The following is a 13,670-nucleotide window of genomic DNA, read 5'->3' on the forward strand; positions in this document are numbered from 1 at the left end:
CCTTGCTGAGAAAAGTTAAGTCTATTAAAGTTAGTCATTGAATAATATGGCAGCTACTGTGTACAATGTTCTTCTGGTTCTGCTCATTTCACTGAGCATCAGTTCATATAAGTCTTTCCAGGTTTTCCTGAAGTCTGCCTGTTCATCATTTTTTATAGGACAATAGTATTCCATTCATATATCACAACTTCTTCAGTCATTCCCCTATTGATGGGCATCTCTTAAAAAATCAGTGACAGTAATGTGCACTAGAATTCAATGGCATTCTTTGGTCTAATTCATCTTAAAATCATAAAATTTTACAGTTGAAATAAACATTAGAGATTATGTGCTTCAATTCCTTCATTGTATGGTTAAGGAAACTGAAGCCAAGAGAAGGTCTTTGGGTTGCTGCCCCACACAATGTTCAGTAGGAAGCAGATCCCCAAGCTCAAAATTATAGGTTTCTTGAACTACACAATGTGTCACCTCATTTAATGACATGAGGTGCTACATCAAGGAGAGTTATAACAGTCAAGAATAATACCAGTTTGCAATAAAAGCTAAAACAAAATATTATAAAGGAGGATGGAAGATTATAAGTGGTACTGCCTCATAAAACAGACAAAAAAGAGGAGACAAAAGCAAAGCCATATAAAGCTTGAAGTGAGAACCCACTAAGCTAGAGATCAATTCTGACAGGTTTTATATATAAAACTGGAAAGAACAAATAGATGTAGAACCCAGGTAGTGTGAATAAGTGAAAATGACACTAAAGATTAACTCAGGAAGAGCAGTTAGATCTGACCAAAGAGGAAGAGGAAAAATAACCTGGCCAGAGGCAACACACGGATCAATTTTCAAAAGTCTAAAAAAGAAATGATTTCAAAAGAATGGGATAGGGTTGTGCAAAGTATTACTGGCAAAAAAACAAGAAATCCCCAGCAACTATTAATATATATCTACATTCTTACTACTATGAAATTTTATGGAAATGTTTTATGCACACACTGAGTTTAAACTTCATCAAACAATGGGAAAAGGAACCAGCAAGTTCTCACTGAAGCTTTGCTACAGCAGATGACACCCTCAGTCACACAACTGTTCATCCAATGCATTATTTCCTGTGTCTATAATACAGAGAAAACTTTGTTTGAAGAGCCTGAGCACTACCACCAAGCAAGAGGTATATTTTTGTCAAAAGTAGGTGTGAATGTCATGGAACATTTCCAGTACAAAGTACAAAATAGAAGATTTCTTATAAATGGTGAGTCACCTAATATTCTTTTTTGCAGATGACAATATGCTAGTTGCATTGAATCCTAGAACACTACAGCGTCCTTTAGTGAGATTCATGATCATTCAAAAGACAATGGTTTTGCAATCCGTGGAAGAACATATTGTCCAGATGATAATGTGGTTGAATAGGTAGCACCCTGAATTATCCTATTAAAAAATGTATCTTGGACAAGTACTCCCAAAGAACAAGCTGGATAGGGATAGAAGAGTTGGGAGATGGACTGCATTTGGGAAAGTCAGCCAGTCAATAGCACAATGCTTCACTGATTCCAAGCTGCTACATTCCACAAAAGCCAATCTTTTTTAACAGTAGCATTTGTCCTGGGGCTGTGAATCATGGGGCAACATGATCTCAGGACTCAAAATTTCAAATAAATCAAAAGGCAATGTTAAGATATGTGAGTGTGAATATAGGCAGCAAGTTATTACCAACACAAAAAAACATTTATTAAGCAACTACTAAGTGCCTACATTGTGCTAAGTACTGGGGGATACAAACAAAGGCAAAAGACAATCCCTACTCTCAAGAAGCTCACTATCTAATGAGGGACAACATGCAAACTACTATATACAAAAAAGATATATGCAGGATAAACTGGATATAATCAGCAGAGGGAAGGCATTAGCATTAAGGGAGATCAAGAAAGGCTCCTTGCACAAAGTGAGGTTTTAGTTGGCATTTAAAGGAAGCCAGGGAAACCAATAGGCAGAAATGAAGAGTGACAGGCATGAGGAACAGCCAGTGAAAATGTACAGAGATGGAAGATGCAGGGTCATGAGCAAGGAAGAGCAAAAAGGCAAATGCTACAGGACTGCAGAGTACATTGGGGGAGTAAAGTCTAAAAAAAAGTGGAAACATGGGAAGGGGCCAAATTATAAAAAACTCCGAAGGGACCTAATGGGATTTACTGAATGGGGCATGGTGAGGAAGATCAATTTGACAGATGAACTGTCAAAGGAGGAATTGGAATGGGGAGACCTGAGACAGGGAAGATAGAGATGATCAAGTGAGGTCTTTTGAGGATGGGTGAAGAGATGTTTGTAGGCTTGAAATTTTAAGAAGAATTCCATGGCAGGAGACTCCCTTAAAACTGGAAGCTAATAATACTAATACTAATAATAGCAGCAGTAATAACAATAGCTAGGATTTATATAGCACTTTAAGCTTTGCAAAGCAATTTACAAATATGGTCTCACTTTATTCTCACAACTTTGGGAGGTAAGTGCTAATTTTATCTCCATTTGCTGATGACAAAATTGAGACAGAGGCTGAATTTGAATTCAGTGCTCTAGCTACTATACTACCTAGCCACCTCATTAGGCCAATACTATCAAAGACAGAAAAGTGCGCAATTATTATTAGTTTCATAGCTTATCACTTACCTCTTCATCTGACTCAAATTGTACATTCACACCATATGTCTCATCAATGTTATCATCTAAAAAGGAAAATGAAGGAAATAAGAGTGTAAGGAAAAATAGGGAGTTAAGGCAGTAAGTGTCTGCTTTCCCTAGCACCCCTAATTATCTTCAGTAATGCTAGAACAAGGCTTGGGAATTCATCACTATGTATCACCTTCAAGGTAAACACTTCAACCCTACAGATACCAGAAAGAAAAAAGTCACAAAATGTCACAAATGTTATTAACAACAATTTTACATACAGCTTAAAGTTTCTAAAATACCTTACATACATTACCTCATTTAACTTTCACAAGTACTCAGACAAAAACTACAGCTATACTGTCTCGATTTTGTGGATAAGGAAACACGCTTCAAGAGGTTAGGTGACTTGCTTTTACTAACTCCTTCCCATGTTTCTCCCATTACACGAGGGGTAGGGAACCTGCAGCCTCAAGGCCATACGTGGCCTTCTAAGTCCTTGGGTGTGTGCAGCCTTTTGATTGAGTCCAAGTTTTGCAGAACAAATCCTTTTATTAAGGGGATTTGTTCTGTGCAGCTTGGATTCCGTCAAAGTATCACACTTGAGGACCTAGAAGGCCACACATAGCCTTGAGGCGACAGGTTCCCCACCCCTACACTACACCCTCTCTAAGAGTTTAAACCAGGGATTCTTAACCTGCAATCCAGTAATTTGCCTTTAAAAATATTTTAATAATGTATTTTATATAATTGGTTTCTTTTGTAATGCTATGTATATTATTTTATGCCTTCAAAACATTATTCTGAGAATGCTTCATCTGTCTGCCAAAAGGGTCCAGGACACAAGAAAGGCTAAGAACTGCTGGTTTAAAGAGACGTAAAAGATCAGTTAGTCTCACCCACACTTGAGTAAGAATACTCTATACAACCGACTCAACAAGAAGTTACACTACCTTTCCTGAAGATGTCTAATGAAGAAGAATTCATGACCTTGCAGGCAGTCATTTTACTTTTGGGTAGCACTAATTCTTAATCAAGAAATGTTTTTCTTACATCCGGGTGAAATTTGCCTTTCTACAGTTGCTACACAGTGTTCCTAGTTCTACCTGGTGGAGGCTCCCAAAGTGAGTGAAACTGCCTCCAGGGGACGATGGAATGATCCAGGGAAGGGGTAATAGCATCAGGTGCAATGGGGGGAGGGGGGAGGTAAATTGAATAAAAAGAAGGACAGGGGAAGTATAAGGAAAGAAGAGAACAAAATCTGGAAAAACTGTACATGTTTCATCTGTTGTGTAACAGAGTTAAAGTCATAGTGATTATATTATTTTCCAAATAAACACATAAAATACAAATTATAACTGATCAGTGGTCAAATCTGCCAACAGGTCTTAACAAGTGTTGGCAGGTAAGCATTGTTGGGAAGTCCACATTCAAGGAATATATATGTGTAATGACTTGTTTACAATATAATACTATATGCAATAACGCATCATCAAAATTTCAATGTCAGGAAAAAACCCCACAAGTATATAATAAATTATTAAATTTAAGATGCATCGTTTAAAAAGAAAATATTTTGTATTTTTTTGAAATAGTGCAATTTCAAAGAATCATTAAAGGTTTCAAGAAAGTAGATGTCTAGGGAGGTGCTGAGTAATTTTTTTTTTTTAAAGGGAGTGGTAGGCCAAATTAGTTTGGGAACCTCTGTTCTAGGATCCAGCAAAACAAGTCTTTCATATAACAATGCTCCAAATACTTGAAGACAGCTATAGCAGTTTACTTAAGCAAGCCTTCTTTTATGCCCAAACATTTATATTCCAACCACACAATAGCGATGCTGTGGAATTGCTTTTAAGCTCAGTTTTCCTAACTACTTGGACTATATTTGACATCTTAATCACATTAAAACTTCTGGGACAATAAACAAGTCAATGATTTTGTAATACAGAGGAATCACAAGAACAACCAGATGAAAGAATCATCACTAGATCCCAGGAAAATATGTGACCACAGAAATGCAGTTACCACGGGTTAGCAAGCAAACCAACTAACAAGACTGGAACATGAGTTTTAAAGAGCTATGTTACCCATATTCTGGATTTCCTTGTCTCCACCATAATCTGTGATCTTTTTGCCCAAATTCACCAACACATGGTATCGGGTATCATCTGTCTGGCCCAGGAGCAGATCAATCTCTTTTCTTCTTTCCTTGTCCCGGAGTTTCTCATTTTTCAAGACAGCTAAGACCTCATCTGCCGCACCACAAAGAATGTCCCGTGGCTGATGGAAGAAAAAGAAACGTTATTTTAGAGTCACAATATTTAAATTAGTCATCAAGCTACAACAAACTTAACATCAACATCTTTTAATTTCTCTATTAAACTATACTTCATAGGATATAAAGTAGTTATGGTTCTTTTGGTTAAAGATAAACACACAGTTCTAAAATGAATACCGCTCTTTCTGACAAGCACAAACTGTTTCTAAAAAGGAAAAGATAAATGTCTTGGCAAGTTGGACAGAAGCTTCCCCTAACCAATTTATCCCAGTGGATTAAGTACACTCAATCCCCAGAAAACTCCAAAGTTCTTATTAGCAACTACTTTATCATCTGCTCCAAGGCATTGTCTTAAAGAAGTATGAGGACCACCCCCCCCAATCTTAACAGTTAATTTGGGACAGTTTGATACAGAAAAAAGTTATATCAGAAAACAGAATTTTAGGTGCCTTGACTCAATCATCAAAAACATGGCACCTTCCCTCAGATGCTTTGTCTAAAAACTTACCTGATCCCCCAGTGCTGCCTGGATAAAGCTGAGTAGCACCTCATAGGTTTCACGAGTCTCCTTGGTTTTGGGTTTATAGATGATACCCACCATCTCATCAATACCTTCTGACAGAAGTGTATAGCCTTTCATCTTATTGATGTCATGCCTGTCCTCATCACGCTTTCTTCGTCTGAGTGGGGTAAACCAAGAAAGTAAGTTGATCAAGACCTATCCCTGGCACTTCTCACCCATATAATAAGACTAAATAAAAAACACACCCTTCTCCCTTTCAGCTTCTTTTTATGGAAACAAAACAATGGAATTTGTTTTCCCAAAGTGAATCAAACTGGGCTCACTTCACTTCAGGAATCATCCTGTTATGGTAATGTCAGCCAGAAAATTCCCATGTCAGCTTTTCATCAAATGCTTTAAAATTTTAAGAATTCAAAACCTGATTATGACTCATATTTTCTGGTCCCTTTTCTCAGTGTTATGGGGTAATCTTATTTGGATCACTTTTTTCTATATGTGAGAAATTTCTTTTTTATAATCAAAGAACTTGAGAGCAAAAGAAAATTAAGTAAATGATCTTTTAAGTCTCTTTGGGAAGGAGAAAAATCTGAAGGCACTGTGTTGAAAAAAAAGAACCAGTTCTGCAAAAGAAACATACTAATATTTTTTAAAAATTTAATGGTTACTGTTTGTTGTAGGAACATTTGCTACAGGAGGGAACTATTTTGTCTTCACTTTCAATAAATCATTTCACTGCCAAATACAAAGCAGCAGAGATAAAGATATAGGCTCTCATATCAGCTCTGTCATTAAGTATTCCCTCTCTATAAGCATGTCACTATATCAGTTAAATCTTCTGAGAGGAAGATAAGCTGAAAGGAAAAGAAGCTTAGGAAGTCACATAGACAAGCACAGTATATTTATAAATTTGTGTTATCCAATTCGAAATGGGCCCTCATTACAGCAAGGTAATCTTTCTATTCTTCTCTAACTGGTTCCTATTTCATTCATCATTAGAAACTACTCCAACTATTCTCTTCTCACACCCCCATGTTGCCTCCTCCCCTGCTCCAAGACGAGGAGCCTTCCATCATTTTACTAAGAAAACTGAGGCCATTTGACTTAAGTTCCTATTTCTCTCCTTTTCAAAGCCCTCTGATATCATCCCTAATTCTCTACTCCTTTCCCCGAGTTTGAGAGTAAGATGATCCCTCTCCTGGGCAACACCAACCCCTCTAGATTTGCTCTTGATCCCATTCCTTCCCATCTTCTCCAACAGACTGTAATCTCAATCATATACCCAATCTTTCCAGTCTTCGATCTCTTTTTATCTACAGGTTCTTTCCTTACTGCTTTCAAACAGTCCTAAGTTTCTACTATCCTTAAAAAATCTTTGCGAGACCCTACTACCCCCTCAAGCTATCATCCAATGTATTGCCTCCCTTCTTAGACAAGCTTTTCAGTCTCCCTCTTCCCCCCAGTAAATAAAAAAGTTCTACATACTCCCTATACTTCTACTTCCTCTTTTCAATCACTGCAATTTGACTTTTGATCTAATCACTCAACTGAAACTGCTCCCTCCAAAGTTACCATCAATCTCTTAATTGCCAAATTTAACAGTCCTTTTCCAGTCTTGATCCTTCTCAACCTCTCTACTGTGTCTAACACTGTTACCCAGAGGGATACTCTCTCTTCTGGGTTTTTGTGAAACGACTCCTCATTTTCTTATTGTCTAATCATTTATTCTAAGTCTAAGTCTTCTTCACTGGCTCATCATCCACATCACTGCCCTTAACTGAGGATGTCAAGGCTCTGTCCTGGGCCTTCTTTTCTCTTCTCTTTATATGTTCAGATGTAGTCTTTCCTCTGAGCATCAGTCTCACAGTACCTGGTGGATGTTACAAAGTTTATATCCTGGAGACATGTCATAATCAACATGTCCAAAATGGAACCTATCTTCTCCTCAATGCTTCCCTCTTCCAAACTTTCCTGTTTTTGTTGAAGACACCACCATTCTTCCAGTCTCCCAGGTTTATAATAGGTATAATCCTGGACTACTCACTCTTTATCACTCCACAAATCCAATCAGTTGTCAAATCTTGACATTTCCCGCTCCTTAACACCTTTTGCATATGAGCCCTTCTCTCTACTCACTCAGTTATCATCTTCATTTGCCCTCATCACCTCACCTAGATTAAAACCTCTCCCAAATGCAGTCCACCCTCTAACTGCTGGAAAGGTGATTTTCCTTCAGCACAAATCTGACCATGTAACTCACCTACTCAACCATCTCCAGTAGTTACCCACTGCCTCTAGCTTCAAACATAAAGACTTCTGTTTAGCTTTTAAAGCCTTTCACAAAGTGGCCTAAACCTATCTTTTTAACCTCACTAGGCTTTACTCCCTCTTCTGAATTCTGAGAGCCTGTCAAACTCATCTTTTCTCTGTTCCTCACACAAGAGACATTGCATGTCTCTACCTTGGTACCTGCTGTTCCCCTCCCTAGAATGCACCCCTTCCTGACCTCACAAAATTTTTCTCTTTCTTCAAGATGTAGCTCAAGTCCCACTTTCTACATGAAGCCTTTCCTGAGCTCCTAATCACTGTCTTCCCTCCCAGGCTACTTTTTATTTAACTATTTCCTATTTATTAGTTTTATATTTATTCTGTATATACTCATATATATACTTAAGTAGAGTTTATTTTTTAAAATTTAAGTCCCCAGTGAATGAGTAAGTAAATTTTAAGTAGTATTTATTAAGGGCTTTACTATGTGCGAAGTACTACATAAAGTCCTGGGGATACAAATAGAAAAGGTAGTCCTTGCTCTTAAAGAACTCATTTTGATAAGAGAAACAAAACATAAAAAGTTTCAGCTTCAAGTCAAATAGAAAGGTTCCACGGTCTTTTGGGTACAGGAGCAAAGCACCTAACTAATGCTTCCTCTTTAATGTTATTTCTACCAATAAAATTATAACAGTTTCAGCTGTTAAGTCATTTGACAAGAACTTTGGTGGCAATAACTTTCTTTTATGGGTCTTCAGTAGCTAGAGGTACAGCACCTGCAGAACAGTGCCTGTCCTACAATAGGCAATAAAAGCTTATCAACTGATTCTGTGTAATGAAGGAGGGTAGACATCTCTAATACATCTTTTAGTACCAGCATTCATTCGTAAAACAACATTTATGAAAGTATCCATATGTGACCTTAAGTTTAGAAGGATCTCTAAAATCCTAAAGGGATTTCCAGTCAAGTAGTTCTATGCTCAAGCTTCAAGCATTTCAACAGAACATAGGTGAAAACCAGATGTCGGATGGACTTCAATACTTTCATTTTCAAGGAAGAGGAGAGAATTCTCCATATACTCACTTGGCTCTTCTCTCCTCCTGCATCTGGGGTTTGGTCCTTTGTGCCTTATCACCCATTCGAGTGCCCTCCAGTTTCCCCACCAGTGAAAGGACCTCCCCTGTCGGCTCATCACGCCGTGTTCGGTCAATCAGAGAACGGTCAGCTTGGAGGACAAGGTTGGAGTTCTGGAATAATCACAATATGAACAGAGCTACAACGACAGCAGGACTGAATGCAGGCAACTCAATTCCTGCAAATGTTTCCCCTTACTTAGATGATAATTCTTGACAATAGGGCCTGGTTTCACGCGTACACATGAGTACTGCAATGCTTCCCTTTCGAGGGGAGGATAGGGAGGAAGTGAATTTGTTACTCAAAAATAGTTTTTAAAATGAATGTTAAAATAAGTAAAACATCTCTTAAAGAGAGAATGAAGTGCGTAGTTGTGCGCTTAGGAGCGGGCACTTCCTAACAATACACGTAGATGCGGCCCAAACTCTTGTAATAAGAGGATGCCCCACTCCCGGGGATGCCTCCTGAAAACAGCACCCACAGCAAGTACACAACTCGGAGTCTATGAACCAGGGGTGCCTGACGGCGGGAGACAACGTATTCCCAGCCCGGTCTCTCGGGCGCATTCTTCAGGATTCCCGGGGGGCTCTAGTGGTCTCCGCGCTCGGACTCTGTTTCAGCGGCTGCCCTTCACGACTCCTTGGAATGTGGTCGCCTCTAAACCCCTCTGTCCACTTTCTACTCCTCCCTCCTCCCGCCCCCTCCCCCGGCCCCGCGCCGAGTCGGGCCCGACACTCACGGCCTTGTACTCATACTGCAGGCTCCGGGCAGTCACATCCGCCATGGCTGCGCCTGCTCAAGTGCCCCGGGGTCGAATCTATCTCCTCAAAGCCCTTCTTTCCTTCTATCTACTCTTCCAGTACTACGCACACACCACAGAAACGTTAGATAGAAGCAACGATGGAAGGAAGGAAGGAAAGAGCTGAAAACGCCTCACTTCCGGTTCCAGGTTACTCGACCTCCTCAATTGAGGGGAGGGAAAGGAAATGCGCATGTGCACAAATCCCCAAGTCTCAGAAAGCCGGCTTCCTTTTATTCAACGCGAGAGTCGCGCGTCCGGCGTGACGTTACTGTCGGTAGTTACGTCCTGCGCGGTCGCCTCGTTTGCGCCGGGACCGACAGCGTGCTAGTACGCATGTGCAACAGCAATCGCGGACAGGTCCGAGTAGTTTGAACTATGTGAAGTGTTGCTCTCTCTTCTTCCTCCTTAGAGGCAAATATAAAAGTATCAATAAAACGGGTCGTTCCTTATACAAGACCGATATCGTCAATTTTGCCATGACTGGGACAACATAATGGTTAGATAGGGAATCAGGAAGACTTCAGTTCGAATTCTTAATATTCTTAAAATTCGGGTTCTTAATGTTCTCAAAATTAAAATTAGATTTCTTAAAACAATGACTGCGGGACCCAGGGCAAGTGACCGCTTCTCTGCGACAGTCTTCTCTCTAAAGTGGATAGCTGTGTAACTATTGGCTGTTATTCTCGTAAGCTATGTGTGCCCCCCGTTAGCCCACAAAGGCCTGAGTGCCCGCGGCGTGTCACGTGTCAGGGAGGTGATGACGCTGGAGCGATTTTGCTGGGAGACGCCCTTTTTGTATCTGTGCCTGCCTCCACTGTCCTCTATCTGCGTTCGTCCTTCGTTTTCAGAGGACCATGACGGGAGAAATGATGACGTGACTTGCGCTGGACTTTGATTTGAGGGCGGGAGGGCTGTGCAGCTCACCAGCCTCGCTTCCCCCCTGGGCCGTCTGGATCCAGGATGACTGGCCACGGCCCAGGATGCACTGGGAGGCCTGGGGCCCTTTAGGCCTAGGTCTCTGCAGGTGCTCACTTAGGGGGAGGGAAGGCCCGAGGAGTGAGTAGGCCTCTTTAGGAAGTAAGCAGGGATGTCCCCTTTAATGAGCAAAAGAAAAAAATAAGTGAATCCAGCTGGGAGGGAAAGAGCTACAGTTACTGTGGATGATCACCCAGGAGCCTTCACGTGGAGTTTGGGCCGTGGAAGGAAGGGAGGAAGCAAGCTAGCTTTCTGACCTGTACTACACCTCATGGAGATGCTATGGCTCTCTCCCGGGGGATCCTGGACATTGCTCCCTCAGTTATTTATTAAGTGTTCAGGCACCACACCAAGCCCCTGAAGTACAAATATAAACAGACAGAAAGCTCCTTCCTCAAGGAGTTTATAGTCTAATGGAGAAAGACAAGGGGGAAGGGAAAGAGGAGTGAAGTGTTGCTTTTGTAGAGAAAGTCCTGTGCAAATGAACAGGAACACATCCTGGAGAGGAATAAAGATTGATGGGCCTGGGCCTCCTCTTTAAAATGGAAGATCTGGGAGGAAACAGCCAAATAGGGAGGTAGACTTGCAAGGGTAGGAGGGTATTCCAATGGGAAAAATATTCCAGAGGTGGTGTGAGCTTCCAAAAGACTTTCAGTAGATCAATGCAGAGCATAGGAGAGACCTTGGTGAGTCACACTGGAAGCTCCAGGGCTGATATGTTTCATAGCCTATAGAATGCCAACAAGGAATAAACCTAGACTTGGGGTTGTAGGATTTAAATCTGGATTAAGTAGCCTCTAAGAGCCCTTTCAGCTCTCAGTCTATGATCACATCACCTTAAAAAACATGTGTCACTATTGAGGAAAATTAATATCATTCTGTATCATATTAATCTGAAATCCATCCCATTTCCTATTTGGTCAGACCCCAGTTGTTTCAGTTTAAGCTCACCAAGCAGTTCCTAAAGGGCTATGATCAAGTAATATGATCATTCCCGGCCCCTAAGTTATCTACTCATTAGCCAGCTTAGACTGGACCTCTTCTAAGTGGGACAGATTTCTTATCCTTGCTTTTTTCTTTCATCAAAGGGGAAAACAAATAGGGAGAGCCTGATTAAAATGGCTTTTGTTTTCTAGTCAATCCAGGTGTATGGGTTGTTCAGGAGGGAGTAGCACTACTGATTTAAGGACTTACTGAGCCCTTTTCAGGGCTGTTTATCCATCTTGAGTGTCCACCTTCACCTGTCTGTGTCTTCAAGAAGCTGTAGTATGCACAGTAGCCACATATTAGTAAAATTGTTTCCGCACATGGCCTAAACTAGGTTGACAGGTCTCAAATCCATTGGTGCATTAGAGGGATGTCTAACATGTGAAGACTTCTCCCACGGAAACAGGCAAGTGAAAATAACTTGTTCCAATGGCCATGAAGACAGCTGAAGTAGGCATTGTGGAGTGCTTAGAGCTTAGGCATCAAAGACTCCAAGGCCATCCACTCCATCCCAGGCACTCCCAGTCTTCTTGACTTATGTCTTACCACTGGACTTCTATGACTCTGGAAGAGAGTGTGGTTAATGACTTTATGCAACTCTGCCTTTGTTGCTATCAGTCCTCTTTGAAAAACTGAAAGACAAACAAGGCTATGAAACTCTGGAATATGGTTGTTGAGAAAATGAGATCTCATGTATTACTAACATCCTTTTACAAAGTTTGTGAGATGATTTGTGATTATGAAATTATACCTGGAGTGGTATATATTGAAATTACATCTTGAATTGACCTAGTTTTAACAGTCTGTAGTCTTAGAGTCTTTATTAAGAGGTCAGTCTACAATATTTATTCTCAGTAACATGAGAGTGATTATAACTGAATGCAGCCCGAAGCAATGATTAATGAAATTTTCTATTAAAGTTGAATCTTATGGGACTGTAATTGGTAGTCTGAATCTGATTCCAGGTATAATAATCAGAAAATGTCATTGAGCCAATGATTCATAATTTCAGCTACCCTATGGGAGTGACATCTGGGACTTACCACTGGTGGAGTTCTATCTCAGGGAAAAGTCAGGAGAGTGACTTTTGATGTGAGTTAAGGTAGGACTCTCCTGAATGTATGACATTTCCTCTTGAATTGAAAAATTTCCCACCAGGCTAATTCTGAGCCTGGCTGTGACATTCTATTAATGCAGTTGGCGGCCTATATGACTCTAGCCTGGAATTTACATCAAGCTAGGGGAGAATTTTCCCCTTTACTATGGCTATGTCCCTCTTTTTCCTTTTATGACAAATTTCTATAATCATGGTAGGTGATTAATAGAAGATATAAAAACAATATTAAATCTTTATCTAAGAGACTAATAATGGAACACCTCTAAGTTATTGTAAGAAAATGCGAACTTGGAATGCTCTACCACAGGTTGGGCACAGATAGTCCATGTGAATATTTAGGGTGGATGCTCCAATTTGCTCATTCTATGTTTATTTTGTGCTGTCTCAATTCTGCTTTGTTCATGGAGCACAGCACCCTTTATGATGTAGGCACACCATGCTGAGTGGTCCTGTGCTAGTGTCTCCCATGTTGCACAGTCAAATTCAAAGTTCTTGAGAGAGACTTGAGAGTGTCCTTGTATCACTTCTGAACACCATGCGATCACCTGCCCCATGTGAGTTCTCCATAAAATAGTCTTTTTGGCAAGCATACATTTTGCATTTGAACAATGTGGCCAGCCCATTGGAATTGCGCTCTCTGAAGCATAGTTTGAATGCTTGACAATTCAGCTCAAGCAAGGACTTCAGTGTCTGGTACCTTATCCTGTCAGGTGATCCTCAGAATCTTCCTAAGACAGTTCAAATGGAAGTGATTCAGTTTCCTGGCATGGCACTGGTAGACTCTCCATGTTTCATAGGCATACAACAATGAGGTCAGCACAGCGGCTCTGTAGACCTTCAGTTTGGTAGTCAAATACCTCTTCTCTCCCAGACTTTTCTTTGGAGCCTCCCAAATACTGAGCTAGCTCTGGCAATGAGTACATCAAC

At 40.5% G+C, this 13,670-nt stretch overlaps 1 protein-coding gene across 1 annotated transcript in view; it reads right to left on the minus strand.

The window, feature by feature from the left end:
• Nucleotides 1–10,684, minus strand: part of SNRNP200 (small nuclear ribonucleoprotein U5 subunit 200) — a 40,660-nt gene extending 29,976 nt beyond the window's left edge. Inside the window, exons 1-5 of the mRNA XM_072634776.1 lie at nt 9,602–10,684; nt 8,812–8,975; nt 5,448–5,619; nt 4,749–4,941; nt 2,662–2,717 (exon numbers count right to left, since the gene is read on the minus strand). Coding sequence (XP_072490877.1) covers nt 2,662–2,717; nt 4,749–4,941; nt 5,448–5,619; nt 8,812–8,975; nt 9,602–9,646 — 630 coding nt within the window. The 5' untranslated portion in view covers nt 9,647–10,684. The remainder of the gene's footprint in view (nt 1–2,661; nt 2,718–4,748; nt 4,942–5,447; nt 5,620–8,811; nt 8,976–9,601) is intronic.
• Between the last annotated feature and the right edge of the window lie 2,986 nt (nt 10,685–13,670).

The sequence above is a fragment of the Notamacropus eugenii genome, chromosome 1 (genome assembly GCF_028372415.1).
Source record: "Notamacropus eugenii isolate mMacEug1 chromosome 1, mMacEug1.pri_v2, whole genome shotgun sequence".
NCBI classification, from domain to species: Eukaryota; Metazoa; Chordata; class Mammalia; order Diprotodontia; family Macropodidae; genus Notamacropus; species Notamacropus eugenii.